Consider the following 27295-nt stretch of genomic DNA (forward strand, 5'->3'; position numbering starts at 1 on the left):
ACACGTCTCAAAAACTACTTACAAAATCAACATTTGTCTTAAAAGAAAATATGAAAAAAGTCACGTTTAATTCTTGATGCAAACTGTGCAGGTAGTGTGTCTGAATATAATGCTTTAGCTTTCGCTGTCTGACCTTTCGGACTGGAACAGCACAATAAAGCAGCACTTTTGCTGGATATAAAGTCATGAGAGAAGTTTACATAAAACAACCAATGAATAACTTTTATTAAAAGAGAGAGAAAAATCAAAAGGAATTCTGAATCTCCCGCAGACTGTTTTCTGTCCTGTTGATGGTCTGAACCTGTCTGACTCATTTGCCTCCCTGTACCTTTATTAGTGTTAGCCAATCATCACATCACATATAAAACACTTAACACAAGAGGACCAAGGCACTTCTCACCTTCAATTCCCCTTTCTTAAATCTCACATTGAATATCTAATAAACCTAGAAATTCCAGCCACAATATTTTACCATGATAACGAGTCGAACCACTGGCACACACAAAGATTTTACTATTCTCACAGGTCATTGGCGTTAGTAACAGGCTAAGAAACGAGCGCCAGCTAGAATTTCAAACATGTGCTACATAAAATCTAAAAAAATATATATGTATTATATGTATGTATTAGGGGTGGGGAAAAAAAATCGATTTTTCAATGCCAGAATCGATATATTTGCTTCATTTGAGTCTATGCGGAGGTAGAAGGAAGTTAGTCTGAGTAAAGTGACGTCATATTCGTTCCGTATCCGTCAACCAAAACAAACCGCAGTGAGCCGAAACGAGAAAGTATAAAACGTCGGAGGGTCGTCATGGATACGACCTGCACCCTCACATGGTGGGCGTAGTAAACACTACACATCCAGTAAAGGATGGAAACACTTTGGGTTTCACACTTATAACAGGAAAAGCAGAGCTAGACATCACGGCTAAAGCTACATGCTAACTCTGTCACGGACAGGAAACATTAACGCATCGTTGTAACGTGGTGGTCGAGCCGGCCGTCGCTCTCATCTCTGTGGTCAAATGGGCCGACGCTACATCTGTAGAGCACCCATATACTGACATTTATGTTAAATTCATTCAAACGACCCCGATGGAGCTGACCATGGATGTATAAAGAGAATGGAGCTGACGGGAGAGCTAGAGACCACCTTGGAGAAGTTAGAGGAAGTATACACGTGTGACTACGTCTGGTTTTCAAAATAAGGTGTTAACAAAGGGAACTGTATATACAAAATACCTATATGTAAATAAGATTGATTGGATTATATTCACCAGAAGTATAAAACATTACATGTCCCTTATAAATTTAAAAGAAATACCACTAACTTGTGAAGGAAATGTCTTTATTCTTTGATTTTTGGGTTGTTGGATAAAAAAATTTAGTAAATAATTCCTGACAATGACTGATATATTTGACTTCAGGACATCTCTAACTACATACATGTTGTAAATCAAATATTCTTACTGTATTCATTTAGATATTATCCAAAGTAAAAGTCTTTAGAATCGATGATTCAACTTTTTCCCCATGGTCTAGTGTTAAAAACATTGCAATATCGCATCGCGATACTTAAAAATTGCAATACATATCAAATGGGGAGATAGGTGAATCGTCCCATCCCTAGTATGTATGTATGTAAATATATAGTACTGTCCAGACTGCAAAAACGTGCCGTATTGACTGAGGAAAACCAAGAGTGGTGTTCTCCAGCTACAAAATCTGTTGTTCTTCCGTATACCAGTGGCTGATTTTTGTCTTTGGATTTTGATAATTTAATGGTCAGCCTCCTAACAAGGAGATCCGCCAACGAGCCGCTGCTCAGCGGGCCGCTGCACGGCAGGGAGATATAGCGGGGGGGAGCAGCGTGTAGAGCCGACATATTTTCACATCTTACTCAGAGAATTAAGGATTTATTTTGACCAAACCACAGTTGCTGATTGTTGGAACTGTGGGAAGACTAATGGACTAAAGGTTTTGGTGAGTTTTATTTTACTTTCAGGAGATGTATGGTTGTATTTTTCTGTTTAGGTGTAAGAATATTTCCTTCATTGACATTTTGTGAGTTTATTTTCTTTATTTATCAGATGTGTTTGCACAGCCGGCAGGAGAAATCAGCTTTCTCGGTCAACATAGCACGCACTGGATAATTTATTTTTTTAGTCAACTGCATTTACCATCAACACTGATTGGACATCCACATAAAAAGGTGGCAAATTTTCCCTTTAAGTATTACTATTTCTTTTGGCCAGATGTTTTTAATCTACCGATGAATACTGCCCTGGTCCTCTTGTTTGCATTTCTAACCCCATTGTTAAAGAGCACCATTGGGACTTGGAACAAGCTCCAGTCGGAGCATGTTAGTGATGAATGTCAAATTTTGGTGCAGTGGCATCAGACCTGATGCGGGTCCTGTGTCAGACTGGTGATGGGCTGAGAGGAGAGGAGACGGTCCCACAGGCCTCTGGTCCATCAATGCCTGTGCTTGAACAAGGCTTCCACTTGAATACAAATCAAAGTCCAAAATTAGATAAAAGTGTTTTTTACCCAAACAGACAAAGCATTTTGTATGACTGATAGAAATAGAGACCTGGTGTTTCATACATTTTCAACTTGTGATTATTATAATGACACAAGTGTAGTCTTTTATTAATCTTGCATGGCAGCTGGATTCTCGTGATGTCACAAGATCACGCGAGAATCGGAGGTTCACATCTCACACATCTCAAAATCCATCTTGTCAGACTTCCAAGTAATGTGTTTGTGTCCGGCAAGCCAGATCACGGACCAATCAGCGTCCTGTGAGGAGCTACTGGCAGCTACTGGCGTGGCTTAGGTGTGTGAGACGACACGGAGAGGCGACTGTTCGTTCTAAACAACAATGGCGGCTCCTAAAGAGGTTAGCGTAGCTGCAATAGCATCAACTCTATCAGAACTGGAGAGTATTGTCTTCATTGAAAGAAGAGCAAAGAACGGCACTGAAGGCTTTTCTCGATAGAAAACATGTATTCGCTCTTCTCACGACTGGTTTCTACAAGAGTTTGATTGACGGATGATTCATCCAATCACAATCAGTTTCCAATGACGGCTTCTCAGATGCTTCTGTGTAACAAACCATCTGGCCGGTCAGGAATGAATTGTTTAGAAATGTATTGGAGCGCACTTCTCTCTAATGCAGGATGCAAAACTAAAATTATCCATCATTGGATTAATTCTACAGCAAAAAAAATTGGGTATTTCAACACGTCCTCATAACTAAACGTCAGAATAGGTCGTTTGTCAGTGACCCAAAAAACTACATACATGACCGTTCTATTTAATTTAAATATAAAAGCCCTCAAGCATTTTTTTCTGTCGACAGAATTCCCTCATTTCTAAACATGAGGCTTTTATTCTGCAATATTTGCAGGACAGTGTTGTAGAAGATGCAGTGACTTGCAGGGCTCCATTAATGAATAAAGTACGGGGTTTTAATTGTGGATTATTACTATTATTTACAAATGAGCACACGCTTAACCTTTTTTTGTCTAAAATAAATATCAATTACATATATAATGAAGTGAAATGGCCATTATGAAAGAAAGAGCTCGCAGCAGCAGCAGAAACGCTGCCGGTGTGGACAACCCACGCGTGGGACACGCAGCAGTTCACCGAGGCAGCCGCCACGTGCTGCTCACACAGGCAGTCTGGCCCAAGTGTTAGTGTGCATTTATTTCACCACAACCACTAAAAACCATCCATCTCACGATATGGATTTCTTTACACAGAGCATTACAGCCTCACAGAGCCACCATCTTAGTATAGTGCACTATATTTACCCTCCGCAGCAGCTCATTATAAAAGCTAATAGCTAATAAATACGACTATTAAAAAAGTTGTGCGTTCTTACTTGTGTAGTCCTGAGGGGACATCACAGCACTCATGACATCATTGAAGTGTTTCAGCCAATCCTGCTGGTCGCTCTCTGACTCGCAGGTAAACAGGAAGCCGCGTTCAGGCGTTTCTATGGTGATGCCGTATTGCCAGGCGCCGTTGCAGTGGGTGCCAGCGGGCAACCCGGGGAAGGCGCTGTAACCGTGGTCCTTGTTCCCCAAGAACACTTCGCCTTTGGCAAAGGCGTCCTTCAAACAGAGGGAGATGACAGAGACATAGGTCAGCTGAATATTTGACAAAAGTACTAGTGTTGTTTTTCTTCAGTTTAGTGCTGCTTTCTGCTTCCAAACAGCTGTTTTTAGCCATGCTCGCTGCGTGGCTCTTGGGATGGCAATGTCGGTCTGTTGGCCAGTTGGTCCACAACAACCACTGGATGGATAGCCAATGTTGAACACACATTGATGGTAAAAATAGGATGAATCCCATCGACTGTGGTGATCCTGACTTTTGCTCTAGCCCCATGGTGGTGACATTATTGTTTTTTAGTGATATGTTTCATTAACTACTGGATGGATTGCCATGCAATTTATTACAGACATTTAGGGCTGCAACTAACGATCTAAACTATTTTCATTATAGATTAATCTGCCGATTATTTCGTTGATTAATCATTTAGTCTACACAATAGTGAAAGATGACCATCATAATTGCCATGAGCCTAAAGTTAAGTCTTCAAATTGCATGTTTGTCTGACCAGCAGTCCAAATCCCACCAATATTTTATTGACTATCACATACTGTATGAAAAATAAGAGCAGCAACTCCTCACAAGGTGAAACCAGCAAATGTTTAGAATTTTTTTTTAAAACGGACTGAAACAAATCAATCGATTATCAAACTAACCACTGATCAATGTTCTTTTGATCGATTAAGCGATTATGTCTTGAGAACTGACACTTCGGCACAGAGTCGTTGCGAAAATTCTCAAAACGTGTCTCATTTTTCTACAGTGGCGTAGGGACCGTCAGGGCTCGAGACTAAGAGCGTCCCGGGGATGATAGAAAATGTGTTTGGGACGCAGTAAACTCACCATCGACGGCAGATTTAGCAGTTTTGTGAACTGTTTTGTTAAAAGACGTATGAACGACTATATGCAGTCTATGTTACACAACTAGCATGCTACCAATGTTAACTAAGTGTGCCGTCGAACTTTTCATTTAGAAAAAATATAACACTATGAATGTGACTCCTCTAGACTGGACGACAAAAAACAGTCAGTAACTCATAGATATAAAAATACTGTTTTATACGTATATAGCGACTTCTCTTCCATATCTGCGGAGGTTAATCATAATCGTATGGATTTACAAACACAAAAAAAGAATCTAGAATCCATTTTTACTTGGGTAGTTCCTTGTGTATATTATTTTTTTCTGCACAGAAGATGTCAAGAGCTCAAAGACGCTTCAGCACTGTTGAATGATAACCTTTAATTCAACATTTTATAAATACAGATTAGAGTTCCGCTTTAACTGAAAGGTGACACTACTTAATCGTCTTTGTTCTTAGCAAAGTGTGAACAAATTGCACTTATCTACACAGTGCACCATTGTGTACACAACATCTAACATGCATAATTTACTCATTACGCAAGTGATCGAATTACACTTGCTTTGAGCTTCCTCCACATATTCCCAGTCCACCCTCGACTTCACTAGACTTCCTCCTCCTTTCATCTACCAGCTTTTCTTGCCCAACGCTCTCTCGAGGTTGGTTTGGACATTTCGGTCACCTATAATCATTGCACCTCTCCATTGAACTCTTACATCAGCAACAATGCTGCTGAGCTAATGTGGTTTAGCTATCTGATGTGTATTTAACCAAAGTCTTGGGCAATCTGAGCCGCCCCCCCCGTCTCAAGGCAAGTCTCTGAGATAAAAACCTCCACTCTGAATCATTCAGTGACTCACAATCTCACTTTCACAACGTCTCTACCTTTTCAAGCAGATACATTAAGTAGGAATTTCCACACAGAGTTGATTGTGTCCAGTGTAGCTTACAGGATAAAGCTGCATGGTAGCGTTTCATCTCACTTTGAGGCAATTCTTACTGTGAGGTCAGGGCAGTGAATTCCACATTACGTACGAATAAAAGTACCTTATATCACCCTCTCCCCACCGAGCCATGGCCTTATATCCCCGACATCGTCTACTTTATCTCATTTGCTTTATGGACTCTCCATGGTGTTCATTTATATCTTTTCAGAGCTCACTGCTGTTGGTGGGTTGTGATCAAGAAAATGAACTAGAGTCACTCAACTAAAGATGCCTGTAGTCTTTGTGATGTGTGTAGGCGTGCGTAGAGATGTCATACCAGCGGATCTTTGAAGTACATGAGTCGCCTCTGGTCGAGAGTGAACCAGCGTTTCTTGAAGCCTTCCGTGTGCTGTGAGGACAAACAGAGACAGTCAGACATGAGGTTGAGTGAGACACAAAAGAGGCATTCTCGTTGTACCGAATGTGGTGTCTGTCTGGTTTTAAATCAAAAGTGACTCATAGCTATTAAATTAATGTTATAGCTAGAGTGAAGATACTGGTATCATATGAAACTAAAAAACATATTGAATCCATTGGTACCAACCATGTCATACTAGCTCGTAGTGATGAGGCTAAATAACGCTCCAAACTTACGCTAAATTTTGGTGAAAAAAATCTGGCATGGCCATTTTCAAAGGGGTCCCTTGACCTCTGACCTCAAGATATGTGAATGTAAATGGGTTCTATGGGTACCTACAAGTTTCCTTTTTACAGACATGCCCACTTTATGATAATCACATGCAGTTTTGGGGCAAGTCAAGACACACTGACACACTGACAGCTGTTGTTGCCTGTTGGGCTGCAGTTTGCCATGTTATGATTTGAGCATATTGTTTATGCTAAATGCAGTACCTGTGAGGGTTTCTGGATCAATATCTGTCATTGTTTTGTGTTGTTAATTGATTTCCAGTAATAAATATATAAATACATTTGCATAAAGCAGCATATTTGTTCACTCTCATGTTGATAAGAGTATTAAATACTTGACAAATCTCCCTTTAAGGTACATTTTGAACAGATAAAACGTGTGATTCGTTTGCGATTAATCGTGATTGAATATGGACATTCATGAAATTACTTGCGATGAAATATTTGAATCAATTGACAGCCCTAATTGTTTTTGAATTAATCATTTAGCCTATAACACCTCAAAGAAGCGATACAAATCATGTAAAATGATTTACTTGTTTCTGAGCTAAAAGTCAAAGTCAAAAAGGGAATTTTTTTATCACCAATAATACTAAAATATTGAAAATGAATAGATACTTTGAGAACAGGGGATGAGTGTGTGCTGCTGGTGTTTTTTATTCATGTATTTCTTGACTGATATTGAATCTCTTCGCAGCCTAATTCAACCACTTTGTCATGAACACTTTCCTCTATATTAATCAGTAGCGTACCGTTCTCTTGGATCTGTCCTTTGACCATGAAACCTGATCTCAGGCTTTAAAAAAGTGTTAGATTTGCATTTTTTCTTGTTTGTGCTTAATACTAAAACTGGTTTTCCCCTCGGCAGCCCCCCAGGAGAATGTTTATAGCATCGCTTTCATAACACTCGGATATTAAATTTGAAAAGTCAAACTTGTTGTCACGGTTGAAAGTTTACATCAGATCCAAATCCGCGCTGAGAGCGATGATCTATCGAAGAATATGCAGCACCTTCTGAGAGTTCACTGAAGCAGCTTAAGCTCCTCTCAGAGAGCCGAGCTTCAAATAATGAGGACGCTCATGTCCCCCGACCGCTGCCAAATCATCCTCATAAAAGTGTTTGATTTTCTCGTTGTGGCGTAAACCCGAACGACCGACTGTTCCCTTCTCGATTCGCCAGTGACTCCCTTCCACAAATATGTCTCACACGTGCGTGAGGGGAAATGAATCTATGACATCCATTTAGCGAATCAGCCCAAAGCAGCAAGTTAGTGAGTCCTTTCATCTCTCAGCCTGACAGACGGAGATTAAACTGAGAGTCTGTGTGTCTGAATACAGAACCGGTTGTGTCGCTGCAGAGGATATCAGGTTGCTTCACCGTGTAGGCCGACATCCTCTGTGTGAAAGAAAGCACCTGCACGTATGCTAATATAAAAGTGTTGGTGCATGACTGCATGCATATGTTCAAACGCCTCTTTGTGCGTTTGCTTAATTCCAACATGTGTCTGTGATTGTGTTGGAGGGTTTGACACTTCAGGATTTAGTTGATCCTCAGCCGGAAGCCTTTTATTCCCTCTCAGACAGACAGATGGACGGACGGTGAGGCAGGCAGGCAGGTAGGTCCTCTCAGCTGTCAGTCAGCAGTGGAAAGCAGCCACACTGACAGCTGGGTGAGTTAACCTCTTAGCTCAGGTCCTATTCAATTAAAGCAGGAATAGTGGGAGCTGGAATCACAGGAGGGAACTGTGTCCAACTAGATAAATAGAAATTTAGTCTGAAACTCAATTCAGTAGACAACGATGGTCACTCACGAGCACCATCCTGCATAGATTTGCACTTCCTGTTCCCTCGTCTGGAAGTCAATGGGTTTTTAGTTAGATGCCTGAAATAAGCTGAAGAGATTTTAACGTTTTGTTAATAATAATAAATCCCCCCACTCATACATTTTGAAGCCTTTATGTGTCTTACAAAAGTCGGTTGATAACAAGTGGCAAAATGAGACTACTAAACGTCATCCCGCCGATTCGTCCTCCTTTACAGCCTCGTTGTGTTTATACTCATGCAACTGAGGTGTAGTTTGTTTATAGCCTAACCTTAGCTTTTTACTTCTGGCGATTGCATTCACGCTTCAGAAATCAGAAAAGTGGTGTTCATTTGTGGAGATTATCTTGCTGAACAAAAAGTATCATAAACGTGAGCCTATTTTCTGCAATAACTTAAAACCTAATGGAACAATCCTATCGGCGTTTTGTCGATGAAACCAGGGCGATGCTAACTTCCTGCTTGGCCTACAAAAATGCATCATCCCTGGTGCACTCTATTGTGCTGAAGAAAAAATAGCAGACGGATGGACTGGAGATAGAGCAGCACAACTCAGACAAATCTATGAGTTGAGGTGTGAAAATATTACATTTAATGTGAACAGAACCGCATCACAGCAGAAACGGCCACCAAGTACTCATTGATTTGGGGAAAACACGCTTATTGCCCCCACATTAATGGCAGCTTTACTCCTTCTGTTCTTAACTTTCACAATAAAAGCCCTTGATATATCCTGCTGCTTACCAGGGGAACTTAAATTCACTCAGAGCATTTTGCTAAGTGGAAACTCAACAAAATAGCTGACAATAGGTATTTATCACAAAAATACATGTTGGTATTTATTATGGATGGTCCACCAGGCGACGTTGATGTGGAGCGTTTTAATTGCATGCCAGCAAAAACGCAATTAGTAGAGCGGATTGACCCGAGTCGTTTCCTAAAGTGTTGTTTCATTTGGCTGATGAGCTCAGTATATAGTCGTCTACATAGAACTCCCTAGATCAGGGGTCAGAAACCTTTACTATCAAAAGAGACATTTCAGGCAAAAACAAAACCTACAAAAAAAACGGTCTGGAGCCGGAAAACATTTGAGCATTGTGATGAAGGTAACACAGTTTATAGTCTCAGTATATAGTATATAAGTCTAATGCAGTGAGGGCCAAAGTGCAAATGTACTACGGAGTATTAGGGTCACATTGAGGGAAAAACATCTGAGATTTCAAGAATAAAGTCAGAATATTACGAGAAAAAAGGCGTAATATTACAAGAATAAAGTCATAACTTTATGAGAAAAAAAGAAAATACCACGTAAAATGACTACTTTATAATATTAGGACTTTATTCTCATTATACTACGACTTTTTTCGTAAACCTCTGACTTTATTTTAATAATATTACGACTTTATTCTCGAAATCTCAGATTCATTTTTTCCCTCAATGTGGCCCTAATACTCTGTCGTACAGTTGTGCCATAGACCTACAACAATGATAAATAAAAATGAAAATGTAAACAAAGAACAGTTATTCATTTCCATTTTTATAAATCCACAGGGAGCCACTGGAGAGGAGCTAAAGAGCACCATGTGGCTCCGGAGCCGCAGGTTGCTGACCCCTGGTCTAGATAGTGAGTAGGGAGCAGTGAATGAGTGAATGAGTGAATGATTTGGGACACAGCCTCACTCGTCTTTATGACGGATGGGATTTACCACATTTTAACAGGTAATCGTCATATCATATCTACAGTATAATAGCAACTGGACAGTCCATCATAGAAAAGTCAATTCTGCCCCGTTCACAAATCAGTATTCTCCATGGACCTCGTGTAATTCTTGAGGTGACCCCCATCTCTGCTTTGTGAAACACATTTTGACCAGGAGAATTAAATCACTGCTGGCACACATACATACACACACACACACACACACACTTGTGTATATGTCACATTGTAAAGCTAATGTGATTCAGTGCAATCATATCTTTAGCAAAACACAGCTGTCAATTTGAACTGGAAAAAACTGGAACACGTGGACATTTCCATATAATTACTGCTGATCTCTATAATTACAACAAATCATAGAACACCTTCAGCTTTCTGTCCCATGTGAACAGCGTTTTATATTGATTTAATTGACGAATGTGCCGCGATAAGGTCTGGTTATTGCTAATTAATACCTCCGGACCCCTGGAATTAAATTCCATTTGGAGTGAATATAACCGTTATTATCGCCGGCTGCCCTGTTGAGAGATACCTCAGGTATTTATGTATATCAGCTTCAAAGACTCGGTGTGTTTTTAATCCTGAATATGAAAAAAAAAAAAAAAAAATCTAATATACCAAGATCTACATTTAGCGATTTATGAAAATAATCAATTTGTGTACTTGATGCTGAAAATTGTAAAAGCTGACGGCTGCACAGAGAGACACACACAAGGAAATATAGCAAAGAAGGAAAAGAAAAGTGTGTTTTAAATAAAGGTTTACAGTGTGCATTACTTACCCTGGGCCCTGTCTTTTCCATGTATCCTTCCTTCAGAAAGTTCCGGGTAAGTTTGGGTACCAGCTGAAAACAACAAGCAAAGCGAACGGATGAAGAACAACACCACGAGGATGCAAAGGCCTCGTTCACACCTGGCATTAACATGTGTCTTGGGTGATCCGATCACAAGTGGACAGCTCTAAGTACGTCAGTTCACACCTGCGTCTACAGTGACCACTTGTGATTGGATCTCACTTCCCCGCTCTGTATGCAAATAGGGATGCTAATTATGAAAAATGTTCTTAACCGATAACCGACCCTCATTTACCGATTATTAACCGACAAGATTTATGCCTCGCATGCAACGATGCGCCAGCTGCAGTGTATGAGCACAACAGACAACTGAGTCTCCAGTTCACCGTACGGGAGGTTAACTTAGCAGATAGATAACTTGGATGTTGCGTGTAGTGTCGCCGACATGCAGCCACGTTCCCAGTAAAAGTCTCCACCGCCGGAAATCAAAACAATACAGACTGGAGATGCTTTTCATTACGCTAACTTATGCTTCCTTGCGTCCTCTGTGTCCCACTGTGTGTGTGTTTGTGTGCGTGTGTGTGTAATCACCTCAGCATCTGTAGCTCCAGGAAAGGCCACCAATAAATAGTGAAGCTGAACTGCACGGATCGTATTGAACCAGTCTACGATCTCCTGATGAAGACAGAGAGGAGAGACAGTCTGGGAGTTATTCCTGTCATTATTTTTATTCCCCTCTGTCACTTAGAAAGATAATACCGGAGGTTTGTGTGAAGTCTCTGAGGATAACACAGCTCAGACACAGCCACAAAATATTATCACATGATTGATAATCATAATCATCACATATACTACTACCATGACTATCTTGTATTGTAAAAAAAAGTGCAAAGCAAATCTTCATGGAATTTATGATGATTGTTTACAGATAAAACTACGGAAGCCCCGAGAGGCGAGTGAGAAAAAAAAATCTGTCTGAACTAAATAAGTCTGTCACAATAACTGTAATATTGCATGGGATGGCACGCAACCACCACAACCGCTATGTTCACGTTTTTTTCTTTTTTGAATTCTTTGCAATAAAAGCGACGCATTATTTACACTCCGCTACAAACGACAGCAGCGTGACGAGGCGCTGAGTGTCTATTCTTTGCTGAGCGCTGCACATACAGGTTTTTTTTCTGGTTATTGAGAGTTGAAAAATTAACTTTGGGGTAAAACTCCACAAAGACCAACCGTCACATCCTACAAGTGCTGGACAACAACAATGGAGGAGAAATGAATACACATAGACTGGCGGGACCGTCCTGTCTCCCTACGTGCTTCATCCTTCCCTTCATCCAGAGCCATTACTCATAGCAACCAGACGCAACCAATGTCCTTCTTTGTTCTGCATCTTTGTCATTTAAAAAGCAACAACATACCTAATAATAGCCTAACAAAAAAGCTTATTTATAAAGCACTAATATCGGAATAAATAAAGTTATCGCATAAAAAAAGAAAGTTGCAATAATACCGCATATCGCGCTTTTAAAAAGCCAATTATCATCACCGCCGGGGAATTTCGTTCACCACGACAGCCCTACATCTGAGGGTGCTTTCACATCAGGGACCCGGGCCCGGATCCAAGTACACCTGTCCCTGAAGTCCAGCTCGTTTCATTAGTGTGAACGCTCCGAGCCGTACAACACACACAAATATGTACTCTGTGTTTTGAGTGCATGTGCTTCTTTTCTTTGGTTTTGTCTGCATTGAAACATGAGACTTGTGCATCTTGTGAATAGTTGGTCAGAATGTAATTCGGATTGTATTTTCTAAATCAGTTCATGATTCTGATGCTGCGTTCGATGCAGCGGACTCTGAAATGTTAGACCACAAATAACTTCTCGACCAGACGTCAACACTGAACTCTTCCGTATATTTCAATCATGAATGATGGATGTGGAGCTTGAATGTCATCAGCTAATGGATTTCATCAGCTGGCAGAAATTGTTACAGATGGTCTGAAAAGGTTTGAAGACTCGCCCACAACAACAACAACCACACCTACCAGGTAGCTTCAACTCTTAATGAGATGGATGACAAATATTCGATGTCAATGGCAACTTATGCTGTAATTAAAGTTAGTTAAACAGTTAAGAAAACAGTTAGAAGGAAAGTCTATGATATATTTACAGCCCTGCACCATCACTGTTCTGTTTAGGTTCTGTTAAATGCACAGATCACCACACACAGTACAGAGATACAGACCTTGCCGTTGTCATGGTAGACGAAGATGTTGCGGGTGCTGTAGTCTTTGAGGTAGGTGATCTGCAGGCCGTTGGGGTTTCCTATCTTCTCAGGCTGGAAGGTCGCGTTGATGGTGTCCACCTTGATCATTGCTTTGGGCTCCTTAGCCTGCAGGAGAGAGGAGGAGAGGAGGTGAGGGGGGAGAGGTGGACAGAAGAAGAGGGAGGAGAGAAGGAAATAATAATAAAATAAACGTAGGCATTGGAAAATAAAAAAATAAAAAAATAAACACATAAATAAAAAAATAAAAAAATAAATAAATAAATAAATAATAAAAAAAAAAAATAAAAAGTGTATATCTACACATTGTTTCCACTATTGGAATGAAATGACAGCTGTTTTGTTATTATTCTATTTAATGCAAATTTTTTCATGTGTTTTTAATTTTTTTGTTTTTCTATTTTAGATATAATTATGTGATTAATTGTTTAAAGTTAATTTAAATAATAAACACATACATCATGAATGAAATGGACTGGGACCAATTAATAAAAGTTGTCATGATAAAAAACTTTTTTCTGCCACTGCTTCACCAGAAGTGTAGTTATGTAGTGAAGGCGTGTGCAGGGAGTCACGGCTTGGGGGCCACATTTTGTGCCCTTTCTAACCATGAAAACCAAATCTAGAGCTATAATATCTACACATCAGTCAGCATCGCTGATAACCACCCCGCCTGAGACCGACACTAATCCCAGCACGCCTGTTTGTGGAAACTGTGCTTTAATCTGTCCTGACTTGAATTTAAATGGGAACAGAATTTGTGTATGTGTGTGTGTGTGTGTGTGTGCGTGTGTGTGTGTGTGTGTGTGTGTGTGTACCTTCTGCCCTTGACCTTAACAGAAAACACATACAGCCATGCTTTTTTTCACTTTACAGATGATTAGATTTTACACTTTTCTGTCACTGTGAGTCTCCCAGCTTGAGAAAAAACAACAACAAGAGAAAGTGAGACGAATGTGCTAAGCAACCAGCAGACTGTTACTCGGGTCTGAATATTTTACACACCTCAAGGCTTTAACAACCCGAAGCACCTGAGCGACACTTTCTCTTTTATCGCTGCTGTGACTGTATGAGGAGGGTTTTTGTTTTGTTGTTTGCTACAGCAGAGCCACCAGGAGAATACACAGTGAAATACAGAGCAGGGAAAAGAAGTCCTGGAGAACAGGGAGGAAAAGATTTGTATGCCACAACGCTTATGTTAAAACTCCCTGGGAACCCCATATACAAAAAATGAAAGCGACAGTCTCTTTTTCTGGTATATTTTAAATATATTATTCCCACTTCCCTTGAGCTGGTTCACTGTGACAAACAAAGCGCTCCCAGTGCCTCCAGCCCTAATTGGTTTGGGTGGCGTACAGCTTAGTGAATCAGCTTCACTGACAGAGAGGACAGTCTGCTGGTTAAGCTTGTCTGAGCACGCTCACAGAGACGCAGCCGAGGGAGCGGGTACACACTCTTTTTGCAGGCTTTTGGTAGTATGGTTATAAAGAGTGTGTAAAAAATACTGCAGCACATGATGTGGGGGTTTTGTTTACAGAACATTTGATGTCCGTAACCCTCTGAGACCCACAATAGACCTGTTTTAGTCTTTTCTTTAGGGGGGTGCAGGGGGTCTTTAGGGGGCAGATAGCAGGTCAACAGGTGATGTCACATAGAAGAGGTGTACATCATCTGAAAGCTGGGAACCGGGAGATTAATTTGAGATGCTGCTCAGCACTGTGTGTCAAATTGTTCTAGTCATAAATCAGAAATAAACATGAATTGATGAATGAAGGGTTTAGGACATTATGATAGAAGTATATGATCATTCCCATGCTCTATTATGTCCCATAAATTGTTGCAGCAATTTGCTTTTAACAGCATTTGTTACACAGATTTGGTGCTAAATTTAACCATTTGTTACCACGAGAGAATTGATAAAAAAATTGTCAATAATCCCTCCAAAATATCACATTAAGACACCAAGACCTTGAGGAACACCATAGAAGAAGCCATGCTGTGATTTGGGATCAAAAACTTTTGACATTTGGAGATTTCTGCAAGATTGCTTCAATGATTGGATGGCGAGTATGTGTGTATATGTGTGTATGTGTAAGTGTTTAGGGACCCCAGAAATATTCAGATACACCATTTTAGAATAGGAGAAAATAAAACAATTATACTGCATGAAAAAAACTGCATGTGGTTATCATAAAGTGGGCATGTCTGTAAAGAGGAGACTCGTGGGTACCCATAGAACCCACTAACATTCACATATCTGGAGGTCAGAGGTCAAGATGCCCCTTTGAAAATGGCCATGCATATGATATCTGTCTTCACTCTCCGTGGGTCTCAGGGGGTTAATGCACTCCTTAATTAAGGTATTTGTGTTGTGGTTGCATGCTTGTGTAGGTGGGTGTCGCACATGTGCTGGTAGATGTACAACACTAACTAAAGGACTCTGTCTAATTACAGGAGAGGTTGCTGGTGTCTTGCAGGCACGGTTTTGTGCAGGTGAAGAAGTGTGTGTGTGTTTAGCTGCATGCGATGTGGCCACAGTAAAGTGTTAATTAAAAGTGGCTGCTTACGTCATATTTGGTGAAATACTTCAGAGTCCCCTCCCTCTCCGAGAGGACGAATCGCCTGCTGAGGAACTGCCCGTTGTCCCGCCCCCTCTTCATCAACAGGCCGTCTCTAGTTCCTGCAGGAAACCAGCAAAAAGGTCATTTGTTATTAGCATGAAAGTGTTCTTGTTTTAATGCATGTGAGCGCGTGTGTGTGTGTGTGTGGACACACTCACCTTCCTCATATATAAAGTTCTTCCCAGGCTCAGAGAACTCCTTCCTCTCGTACTTTGCTCTAATCCACTGCTCCCTCAACGTCCTGAACACACAAACGGATGAAATGTCAACAGAGCTCGCTTGTAAAAAGTAGCAGCTGAAAGCAGACGACTAAAAGACGTCTCGTGTACTTTGTGGTAGATGAGAAAGAGGCCGGGCTTAATGCATAGTGAAGGCACCAACTATTCTGCTCAAGTAGATCAGTTCATCATTTACTGCCTATTTCAGTTAAAGTATAAAGATTTTTATTTTATAAATGTTCTGGTTCTGAGAAGTGAAGCCAACACTGAGGTGCATTAAACCTGCATTCTTTCTAACAGCCAGCAGCGGGCGACTCCTCTGGTTGAGAGTAACGTTGTTATCTTTATGACTAAGGCTGTATTCCAAACCGCCAACTACATACTACTGATGAACGCAGTATACAGTACACACTGCATAATGCGTTCCTCAGTAGTATGAAACAATTAAAGTGATGTATTTAGCAGTATGTTAGACCAGGCTTTAGCCTTTAAACCAGCTCTTAAAGCACTGGATAAAAAAAAAAAACCTCATACCACTATTACAATATTATCGAAAAATACAACTTTGATTGTGTTGTTTCTGTTGTGTTTGTTTACTTTATAAGATACTGCAGGTTTAAACTATTTATTCTAACAGATCATAATGAAGTCAGAGAACCAGGATCATCAACGAGGGGAGACGGGAAATATAAAACATTGCTCCACAACATTTAATCAAACGGATTTTTCAGTTACAGCAACTAAACAGTAGACTGATCTCCCTCCAGATATTCTCTCTCCTCTTTTAATCTATTTAAAGAAAAATAAATAGTTGAATTGAAACGCTACACTTAAATGACAGAAGAACAAATCCTATTCTTTGTCAACAATTCACTTGTTTATCTTTGTGTGTGCGTTTGATCCTCGACTCTGATAGCAGGTTGACTTCCTCTGACTTTAAAAACAGATGCCAATAAAAAATCTAATGGGTCAAGTTGAGTCAGCTCTTTTTGTACATTGAACCGAGAGGGAACACACACCCACATTCCTCTGCAGCAGTCCGTATAACTAACGATCGCAGGAGGTGCTGCATGCATGTGTGTATAAATGTGTGCTCGAGGAAGGCGTGGAGATCTGATCTGGCCTCAGGCTCATGTTTACAGATACAGCGGTGAGCTACTTCTTCCATTCAACACACGCACACTACATTACTCAGTGAAACAAAGACACTCGGCAGCTTGTGCATCAGTTTATGCCACATGAGGAGGTTTGTTCTTCTCTAAAAACTCCCCGCTTCACATTAATACAATTCCAAACATTCCTGTCTGGGAGCTGCCCGCTGCATTAACACAGCAACACAACACACACACAATACCAGACAGTCGGAGTGAGTCTACAGGAGAGTGCATCAGAGACAGCCGACAAAAAACACTTCAGAAATGGTTTCAAAAACGGTGTTGGTTGGCTTTGACTTAATTCTCTCAATATGGCAGACAATAACCGTCATGAAGGACTTCCCGGACGGTCAGTGGTCTTCTCTCTCATCAGCAGCAAACTGCTTTATAAGATCAAATAAAGTTGCACATTTAGAAGCAGTGTTTCCGCTCTAATTGTAAAGGCCTGATAAAAATAACACCAAATATCCACTCCTGTGTTTCCCCTGTATTCATTCTGCAGCGGAGCAACGCCACGAGTCCATAAACGAGGTGTTTGTGGTCAGTTCACGTCTGTAATAACAGCAGGACAGGCGAGTGTCTGCTATGTAAACTGCTAGTAAGTGATGTAAATTAGCCCCGGTGTGTTTGATGTGGAGTGAGCACTGTGCCGGACTCCTTTTATAAAACAGCCTTTTAAACGCTACATTCTCTGCTTAGTTAAGCATGCAGATAACACACCAGTCATCATTTAGTTTTAATGAGAACTCAACTCCTGGCATTTGCTTCCTGGTGTTCTTTTGGAAAAGGGAAATAACAGGAGGCAAACAGGCCAGGTGTAAACAGGCCAGGTGTAAACAGGCAAACTAGCTATAAAATGTGAGTATTTTCTTTTTAAATAAGTGACGGGCGGCGGATCTAATTTATGCCGATATAAAGAGTGGTCATGTGGATTTGAATGTGTAGGATCTGGCAAAATCTAGTGGTGAGATTGCAGACTGCAACCGACTGAAACGTCTCCCGTGTGCCAAACGTGTTGGAGAACTACGGCGGCAGCAGTCAACCTAGAGGAAACACTCGGGGCGCTTTCACATTAGGTACGATTGATCCGTGCCGTGACCGAGTACGATTGCCCCCCCCTCTTCGTTCAGCTTTCACATTAGAAAAGTTGTACATAAAACTCACCAATACTGTCGTCGTTAGTCTTTCCAACAACACCAACTCTGGTCTGCTTGAAATAAACTCTTATTTCACAGAGTTTGATGTGAAAATATGCCGACTCTATATGCTGTTTCCCCTCGCTGTCTCTCTCTGCCCGCTGAGCAGCTGAGCGGCTCTCATTCTTCGGAGGCAGAACATTAAACTCGCTAAATAAAATAACAAACATCGCCCGACCCCATCGTCTACTATTGTCCATATTTTAAGGAACCTCTCGCCTGCCTTCCTACTTTATCACCTGGGCTATGGCCGTACAGTTCAGAGGAAGAGGTCGGCGCATGCTGCGCACAGATACAGACATAGATATGAAACAGTTTTATGTATACAGATTTCGGAGGAGACCGGCGGCGTTGGAAAGAGCCTGACCTTTCTAAACTACTCGCTAACTGCTAACGTTACTCTCGTTAAATAGCGGCCCACTTCCGTGTTTTGGTACGGTTGGCTTTCACACCTGATGCGAACCGTACCCGATTACACATGATCCGTACTCCAGGCCACCTTTTCAAGTGGACTGGAGTACGGATCGACGAACCGTGCCCGGGTACGGTACGGGGGTTCACACTAATCAATCTAACTGGACTTTGGGGACAAGTGTACTCAGATCCGGATCCCTGATGTGAAAGCGCCCTAAGAAGGATTATAAATTAGGACTTTAGCTCTGGACCTGCCAACAACCGAGTTATAACAATTATAGAGTTATTATATAGTCTATTGTTTGTGGGTGAATTGACAGCTGCTCTAATAGCAGCTATTAGCCAGGAGTCATGTCCTCACAGGTTACACACACTGACACTGGTTCATACATCCAGTGCCAAAAGGCTGACACTCAGTCAGGACTGAGTCATTAAGAAGTAATATTACAAAATCATATAATGTCATGATCACTTAGTGAAACTGCAGATCTGCAGGGAGGCATCATAGCAGGAAGCATGAAACAGAAGACATTTAAAACATAGAAGAGGAGGAGGATGGACACAAGCTGTTAGAGACCAGAGGAAAAAGTATAAAGGTGTAGAAACTGACTGTCAATGAGGAACGGTTAGCGTTTGTGTTCCGGGCGAGAACGAGGCAATGTTCTTAGTCAAGAACACTTATTTCACAGCGGAGACAAGTCTAAAACGTTCAACATCCTCTTAAAGATCGGGAGACAACACACAGAAAGAACTTATTGTTCTCCTCTTTAATCATATTTCTGTACACTTTAACGTTCTCCGCAATCCTTCAAAACATTTAAAGGTCTTGCGTCTGCGCTCTCATGACATTTAATGATTATAATATTAATCACAACAAAGGAAAAGGAAAATACTGAGCATTCAGTCCAATGTTGGGCTTGTATTGTAAACAATGAGACTTCAACAGCGTGATCAACATGATATACTAACAACATTCAGCGATATAATCCTAATTATTATGAGTTTTGTGGTCGTGGTGCCGTTCTACTGGACTTCGCTTCACAGCCAGAATGTTAAAAATGCCTTGAATGGCAGACGCAAAGCCCAGACTTGAATCCCATTAATCATCTTTCCACAGACACGCCCTCGACAACCTGACCAAGCTTGAGCAAATCTGCCTGGTAGGGAAGCAGGAAATCGAGATCTGTAGAGCGCCGTCACAGGGGCTGAATATTTCACACTGAAACAGCTGAATGGTTTCTAAACATACTTTATCTCCAACTACTACTGCTCAGTGTGAGGAGGACAGAGCTTTAAACCCTGCAACCTTGCAAGTATGATTTCAAACAACATCTTAAAAGGCAGAAAACACCTTCAGATGTAAATGAGAACATGTTAGAAAGTCAGCTTCTCTGTGGAACTATCAATTTATGGAGGAAACTTTTAAAATCTTATAATAATCAAGTTCCACTCGAACTGAAAAACTACAAAAAAAAAATTTAAATAAATTGAATATCAATATATTATGTACACAAGAATAACTTTGATATTATAAAACTGAATTAAAATAAAATCTTGTATATGACCCGGGGAAGATGCGCTTACGGGCGACCTTGACTCAAGAGTCATATTGATTTATACCAACTTGGTGTTTATGCATACAATTTTATTTTCAAATGTTGAAGTTGCTCTTACTTTAACTGTTACATAACACATAGATCACCAGGGACGCTGAGCCTACAGTGAAGAATTCACCAAAGTTGAACTCTACGCAAACGTGAATATGCGAAATTGCTTCGCCACAAAGTGAATGTTTTCTCACCCCTTTGCTCGTAAAGAATGGAAGTGAAAGGGGGGCTACCGTACGATGCCTGTGATCAGGGTCCGAAATTAACACCCGCCAAGTGCCAAATGCGGCTGCTTCTGTCCTCTGCTCTCTGTGTCGGAGTTTGACACACACACACACACACACACACACACACACACACACAACAGCGCCATGCAGCAGCAAGATGCAGAGATGCAGAGATGCAGAGAAGAGGATTCACTCGTGGTGGAAAAATGCTGAACTGAACTGAATTTCTATCTGTTCGTATCTCTTATTGCTAAATCTCTGAAAAGTGGTGTTTTTTGTTTTATTTATTGAACTCTGGACTCTGTATTTCCGGTGAATGTTATTTGAACTTGCATTTGATTATCTTACACTTAACTCCCCAGATCCACTTAGTTTGAACCAATCTAACAGCATCCAGTCAAGTTCCAGGAGAAAACCATGAAGAACTAACGTTATGTCACTGAGCACCAGTTGGATCCAGTTACTCTGCTGTTAAAATGATGTTACAGTTGATGCAGAGCGTACAGTATATGGCTTTTTTAGGACTCGAGACCTGAGTTGGGACTTGAGTGCACAGACTTGAGACTTACTTGTGACATGCAAAACAATGACTTGGTCCCATCTCTGGTAGCCTTTACTCAGTGAAATGTTACCATGTCGGTGAATTTAAACTACTGCTTGCAATCCGAGGATATATATAGACACATGTACACATTACATGGGATTTTTTTTTTTTTTTATCGTGGTATTTTGTATCGAGAATCGTGGAAATCACTGGTATTGGTATCGACTACTAGATTTCTGGTATAATGAGATGTCTAATATGGTAAAGCATTCAAAAGATGGGAAGGGTTTTTAAATACAAGCAGGTGATAAAGTCACTGGAATAACTCTTAAAGATAAAGTAATGGATTTAAGGCTTTAAGTTCATACTGTATGTGTGTACACATGTTCAAAAATAGCTCAGTTCTTCAAACAAACACACACATGTACTAACAAAAACAGGAATGGTTACACATGATCACACACTGGTGAAAACAAAAACACAATGTTTAAAACAGAAAATGTATGAATTGTACCTCTGATAGCATATGTTTTTTTATATATGTGTGTGTGTGTGTGTGTGTTGCTATGGTTACTCACTGGCCGTCTTTGTAGGTTGGTTTGTAGTAGTAGACGGGAACAGCAGCCTCGTATTTACTCTTCATCAGCTCATTACCATTCTCAGCCATGAACTAACAAAACACACACACATGAACTGAGACTGTTGAAGGGTGAACGACACCTTGGCAAACCTTTATCTACTCAACAGGAGAACAAACCCAACAGGAATGCAATCTTTAGCGATGTTACAATAATAACGAATAAATCAGAGAGCTGAGATGATAAAATGCAACACATTCTGTTTAGATGAAGATGTGCAGAGCACCGACATCATTTATTATCTGGTTTCTGTGAAACCCCGGCACGGTTTCAAGGAACACTGAATACAAGAATGTGTTGTTCTAACATTAAATATATGATTGATGGGTACTTGATTTATTTCCCAATAAAGGCTTCAAAATGAAAAGTGGAAACTTTTTTCCTCTTGTGATGCCTCTTAATTTTAAGTGGTACCTTTTATAGTCCATAGTTTACTTTTCCATAATCACATCTGTAGTAAGATCAGTCATCCATCATTAATCGGTAATATCACGTAGCGTAGCAAATATGTGACTTTTATGAGGGAGGACATTTGATACGGTATCTAAAAAATTTGGAAACATTTTAGCTTTTTCATTTTTCTATCTCTCAGCACCCATTTCAAATGTTATCAGCCGACTGAAAGGACGTTATCAGCGGTTATCACCACCGTTACAACGCTTCAGACGGCCAAAACTGCACCTACCACGTTGTGAAAGTGAAACTTAACGTTGTGAACTGGAACAAAACAACTTTAGGTTTAGGAAAAAATAGTGGTTTGGGTTACAATAAGTATGTTACTAACTATGTACACAAATACTTAAGCTGAGCTGAGAGTGGCAGGTGGTTGTTGTGGAAGCAAATTGTTCATCAACCAGCTTTTTCAAATTATCCCCTCAGTTTCATACCGTGAGCTCAACCTTCCAACCCAGAGAAATGTTACTTAAAAGAACAGAAAAGAAAGGTCTTAGTCATTGAAACTCCTGTTTATCCTTTGACTGAATTACAGATGGATCAGATTTTGTTAATAAATAACAAATCAACACAAAAACAAGCAAGTACAGATCACAGAGCATTGAGCAGCTGTCTCACCTCGACCTCGTGGTCCTCCCAGTGGGAGAGGCTCAGGGACTTGACCTTGCTGATGTCGGGGAAGTTGCGGTGGATCCCGGAGCAGTCCAGGCAGATGAACACCCCCAGGGAGCAGGAGCCCCACCCGGGGTCTGCACAGAGGAACACATATAGTTTTAGTGTATGGGGATGGATACGAGAAGAGTGTGGTGGGGATGGAGAGAGAAATGGATGAAGAGCGATGGGTGGTTATATTTATCTTGTTAATAGAACAAGCTATAAATCCAGAGAGTCAAAAATACATACCTACCTGGATGTTTTGTAAGGCTAAAAATTAAGGCTGCAACTAATGATTGTTTATTTTATTTATTTTTACTGATTCTATCAATGAATCGATCACTCATTTTTTGATTAATTAATTAATTAATTAATCTTTTAGCCTAATAAATGCCCCAAAAATAGTGAAAACATCATAAGTTCTCAGACACCAAGGAACAATCCGAAAATAAATATGACATCTTTATTAAATATAATATCAGACTTATATATTATATATAATATTTAGAGAAAAAAACAAAAGTCATAAATGAATGAAAAACATTTATAAAGTCAGAAATTTACGAGACAAAACTCACAAATTTGCAAGATTATACAGTCAGAAATTTATGAGAAAAAAACTTGGATATTCTCTGAGATTAAAGTAGCAAATTAACGAGAAAAAACTCACAAATTTGTGAAATGATATAGTCGTACATTAACGAGACATCTTAAAACATGATTACTAATTATTTGATAATCAGAATTGTTGTTGATACATTTTCTGGCAATAGACTGATCAATCAAAGGAATAGGAACAATTTCTCTGTGAATACACAAACTTAATTTAAAACAATGATACATAAGAGGAGTCTTATGAGAGCAAAACGCATACTGAACAAAGAGCCAATCAAATACGACAAAGAGACAAACAAAAGATAAAACCTTGAGACCATTAACAACCGATGGTGAGAGAGCTGTCCATCACAGCACAGTTACTTACACGCTACTACATTTTAAAGTGCCTAAATGCAGAGATGTGTATTTGGACTGTGGTCAGATCACTACTACAGAAATAAATCCTCCTTGATAACTAATATCCTCCTCGCTTCGACCACACCTGTCCTGTCTTTATCTTCCTGGGCACTCATCCTCCAGCCTGCCAGTAAACAGAGCTTTATTATCTTGTTCTTATCACGAGAGATCACAGAGGTCTGAGGAGGGAGGCCATGGCGTTCCAGAGAGATAGCCAGTCAACACAGACACACGCCAACTCGCCAGAAGTGACTCTCTTTTGTCTCCAATCATGAGGAACATGACATGAATGTGTAGTCAGCCTTCCTTGGGTAAACAAAGATTTAAAAAATGGAGAGATAAAGCCTTTTTTTACTTTGCAGCAGTGCTCAACTCCAGCCACATGATGCCTCAGGACCTGGATTCAGTGATTTACCATGAGGGCCTGCACTGCGACAAAGACAAAAACTACATAAATACAGTTTAAGACCAGAATCTGACTTTTCTGTGTCTGTTTTCTCTGCCTCTGAAATGTACAATTCCCCTGGAAACAACATGTTAAGTTTGCAGTAACTACAAAACTGGGATAAAATGTCCCCGAAGGGAAGTTGCAGCTAAAGCTGGAGAGCTTAGAGGTTAGCTTTAGCTCAGCTACAGCTAAATAGTGTTTTTTTTCTCTAGCAGTTATCTGTCCATCCATTTCTATGACCTAATTGTTGGTGATTCGACAGAACTAAATGAGTCAGCAGCTAAATCCAGTCACGATAGATACAAAAACAGCTAAACTGAAAGCAGAGAAGCAGTAATGTCATCTTTTGGTTCTACTGAAGTTCATGTGATTTAGTGTGGTTAAAGGTACTATGAGGAACTTTTAACTGCTTATGAAACAGTCTCAATGTGACATTGATGCCACTATATGACCCACATCAGTAAACAAGACCATCTGACTATTTCTATATAGTTATTCTTAATGTGTGTCATCGGGGCCACCGGGTCGCATTCTGCGCAAAATCAGACGAACTCATGCAAGGTCATCAGAGACTCCTTCAGATCAGACTCCAACAGCGACCGGCACGCCGCGGACAGACCCAGATCTGGCTTCGCTGTCACCTTCGACCTGCAGTCGGAGCTTCCGGTGGAAGGTGGAGAGCTCCGCAGCTCCTCCTCCGGCCAGGAGCAGAGCTTCGCCCTCGCTGCTCCGCCGGTCCCCGCTGGGAGCCGACACCAACACCACGCTGCTGGAGGCCCAGGCCGTATTACTGGGAAGGGAGGCACGGGAGAACCAGAACCAGGACTGAGTGGGGCAGACTGTCAGACCCTGCTGCAGTAAAATGAGAGGTTTTCTAAAGGGACTCTGGTGCTCGGGAACACTACCGCTTTTGTCCGTAGGGACCGCCAAAATCTACATGAAGTTAAAGTTCCTCGTAGTAGCTTTAAAGTTCCTGACACACCAAGCAGACGGTCGGTGAGCGTCTGTCAGTCTAGTTTTTGCGGTGTGTCCCGCACCGTCGGCTCTAGTTTGCCCGTTTTTCGTCCGTTTCGGCATGTTGAATCGGCGGCGGAGCTCGTTGGTGAGAGAAATGACTCTGATTGGCTGTTCGGCTTAAACGAATCAGTGCACGAGAAGAGAAACGGACGCGAGGAAAGCAAGCCAACGAGTAAAGTCAAGAGGACTCATTTTTCATCTTCATCTCATCTGATCATTCCAACAAACGGATATTTTCACAACAACATCTGGAATGAAGCCTGAAGGGGCATTTGGCCTACAATACCTTTTAGTTCGTCAGCGAGCCTGAAATCTTTAAACCCTTTAAACTTGAATCCACTTCTTCAGCTGACTGCTTTGCCTTTCTATAGTTCCTATAATGTGTGTAGCCTACCTACATGTTCTATGTGAGCATATAAAGGACCTCCTAGGGGACCTCCATAGCTGTGGTGGGGTGTGTACTGTACTGTAGGAGCCCTTCACTCTGCATGTGGAGACTTGTTGAACTCTGGAAGTTTCTTCTCTGCTTCACCTGCTGGTGTTACCTTCAAGTGCTGCAGGAAAACTCTGCTCTCTCAGTTCCTCTCTCACCTTGCCACACAGTTAATGTCAGAATAACAAATAAAATGCACAAAAAAGTTGCATCTGGCACATTTAGTGTTAATGTTAAATAAGTACTTTGTCCTGGAATGGTTGGATGAACATGATGTGTTTTAATGATTATTGGCTACCTTTACCTGTTGGCTCAGGTAACTCCGCACCTCCTGCACTGCACGTCACATCTCAGCAACATTAGTTTCACTTCCTCGTTCAGAACATAATTTAACAGCTAATTAAAGACTCTTCTTACCAGGTGCGCCGCAGTCTGCGCAAGCCTCATTCCCAGGGTTCTGCAGGATCTTCTGCAGAGCTCGAGTTGCTCTCTCATTTACCGTCATGTCAAGATTTCAGATTCCTCCGCTTTCACACAGAGAGAGAGAGGGAGGGAGGCAGGTAAAGGTGTGTCTGTCTCCTCGGCCTCGACTCCCCCACTAGAGTCCTACTCTGGGGGGCAAGTCCGCACAGGTATGATCCCTCCGCGCCGCCAGGTGAGACCAGGTGAGGTGTGCCTCCGCTTGAAGAAGGAGAATCAAATCAAGGCCTCTTCACAAAGTTTTCCACATAAACGTCCGATCTCTCTTCTCTTCTTCACTGCGGTCCTGTAAGAGTTTGCAGAGCTGACAGCCTTCAGGTAGGAGGCTGGAGGCTGGAGAGGCTGAGTCCTGCTGCACAAAGTCTGGAGCCAAATCACTGCAACGAGCCCGGAGGAGGAGGCTGCGCGTGTGTGTGTGTGTGTGTGTGTGTGTGTGGGGAGTGAAACCACTACAGTAGGCTACACACTGACTAGGAAGTGACATGCAGAGGTTGTTCAAACTTGCTTTTCCGCATAATTCGATGTTAGGTAGCTGTGCTGCACATCTCTCCGGTGCCAGGTGTGCAGCAGCAGCAGCAGCAGCATGCTGGACATGTCACTGACTCACCTGTGAGAAGCATTTTGAAGAGGAGCTCGGTGATAAAGTAGATCTGTCACATTATTGAACTGACCTTTAGAAAAGGTGTGAGACTTTGATAATCACAGTTTCCTCATCTAGTTCCTACAAAGCTTCCCTAAAATTAATCACATTCTTTTTATCTGTTCTAAATGTACCTTAAAGGGAGATTTGTCAAGTATTTAATACTCTTATCAACATGGGAGTGATGCTTGCTTTATGCAAATGTATGTCTATATTCATTATTGTGAATTAACAACACAAAACAATGACAAATATTGTCCAGAAACCCTCACAGGTACTGCATTTAGCATAAAACAAT

General features: G+C 41.1%; 1 protein-coding gene and 1 long non-coding RNA gene across 3 annotated transcripts in view; one reads left to right on the forward strand and one right to left on the reverse strand.

The window, feature by feature from the left end:
• LOC119485161 overlaps positions 1-27295 on the forward strand; it is a 569585-nt gene that overhangs the window by 430397 nt on the left and 111893 nt on the right. The gene's annotated exons all lie outside the window — the stretch shown is intronic.
• Positions 1312-26775, reverse strand: zgc:92360 (uncharacterized protein LOC436988 homolog). Of its 2 annotated transcripts, none has more exons than XM_037764509.1 (11): positions 26182-26288; positions 22930-23060; positions 21799-21890; positions 16019-16101; positions 15807-15919; positions 13201-13347; positions 11542-11625; positions 10939-11001; positions 6249-6320; positions 3893-4124; positions 1312-2504 (listed from the first exon to the last, which is right to left on the reverse strand). In XM_037764509.1, exons 3-11 carry the CDS (start codon positions 21885-21887, stop codon positions 2476-2478), a joined length of 912 nt encoding a protein of 303 aa, XP_037620437.1. In that variant the 5' UTR covers positions 21888-21890; positions 22930-23060; positions 26182-26288; the 3' UTR covers positions 1312-2475. The 2 variants fall into 2 exon arrangements, with proteins under 2 accessions (XP_037620437.1, XP_037620436.1); XM_037764508.1 differs by lacking the exon at positions 26182-26288 and adding an exon at positions 26295-26775 and having other exon boundaries at positions 1313-2504.

The sequence above is a fragment of the Sebastes umbrosus genome, chromosome 3 (genome assembly GCF_015220745.1).
Source record: "Sebastes umbrosus isolate fSebUmb1 chromosome 3, fSebUmb1.pri, whole genome shotgun sequence".
In the NCBI taxonomy this organism is placed as follows: domain Eukaryota; kingdom Metazoa; phylum Chordata; class Actinopteri; order Perciformes; family Sebastidae; genus Sebastes; species Sebastes umbrosus.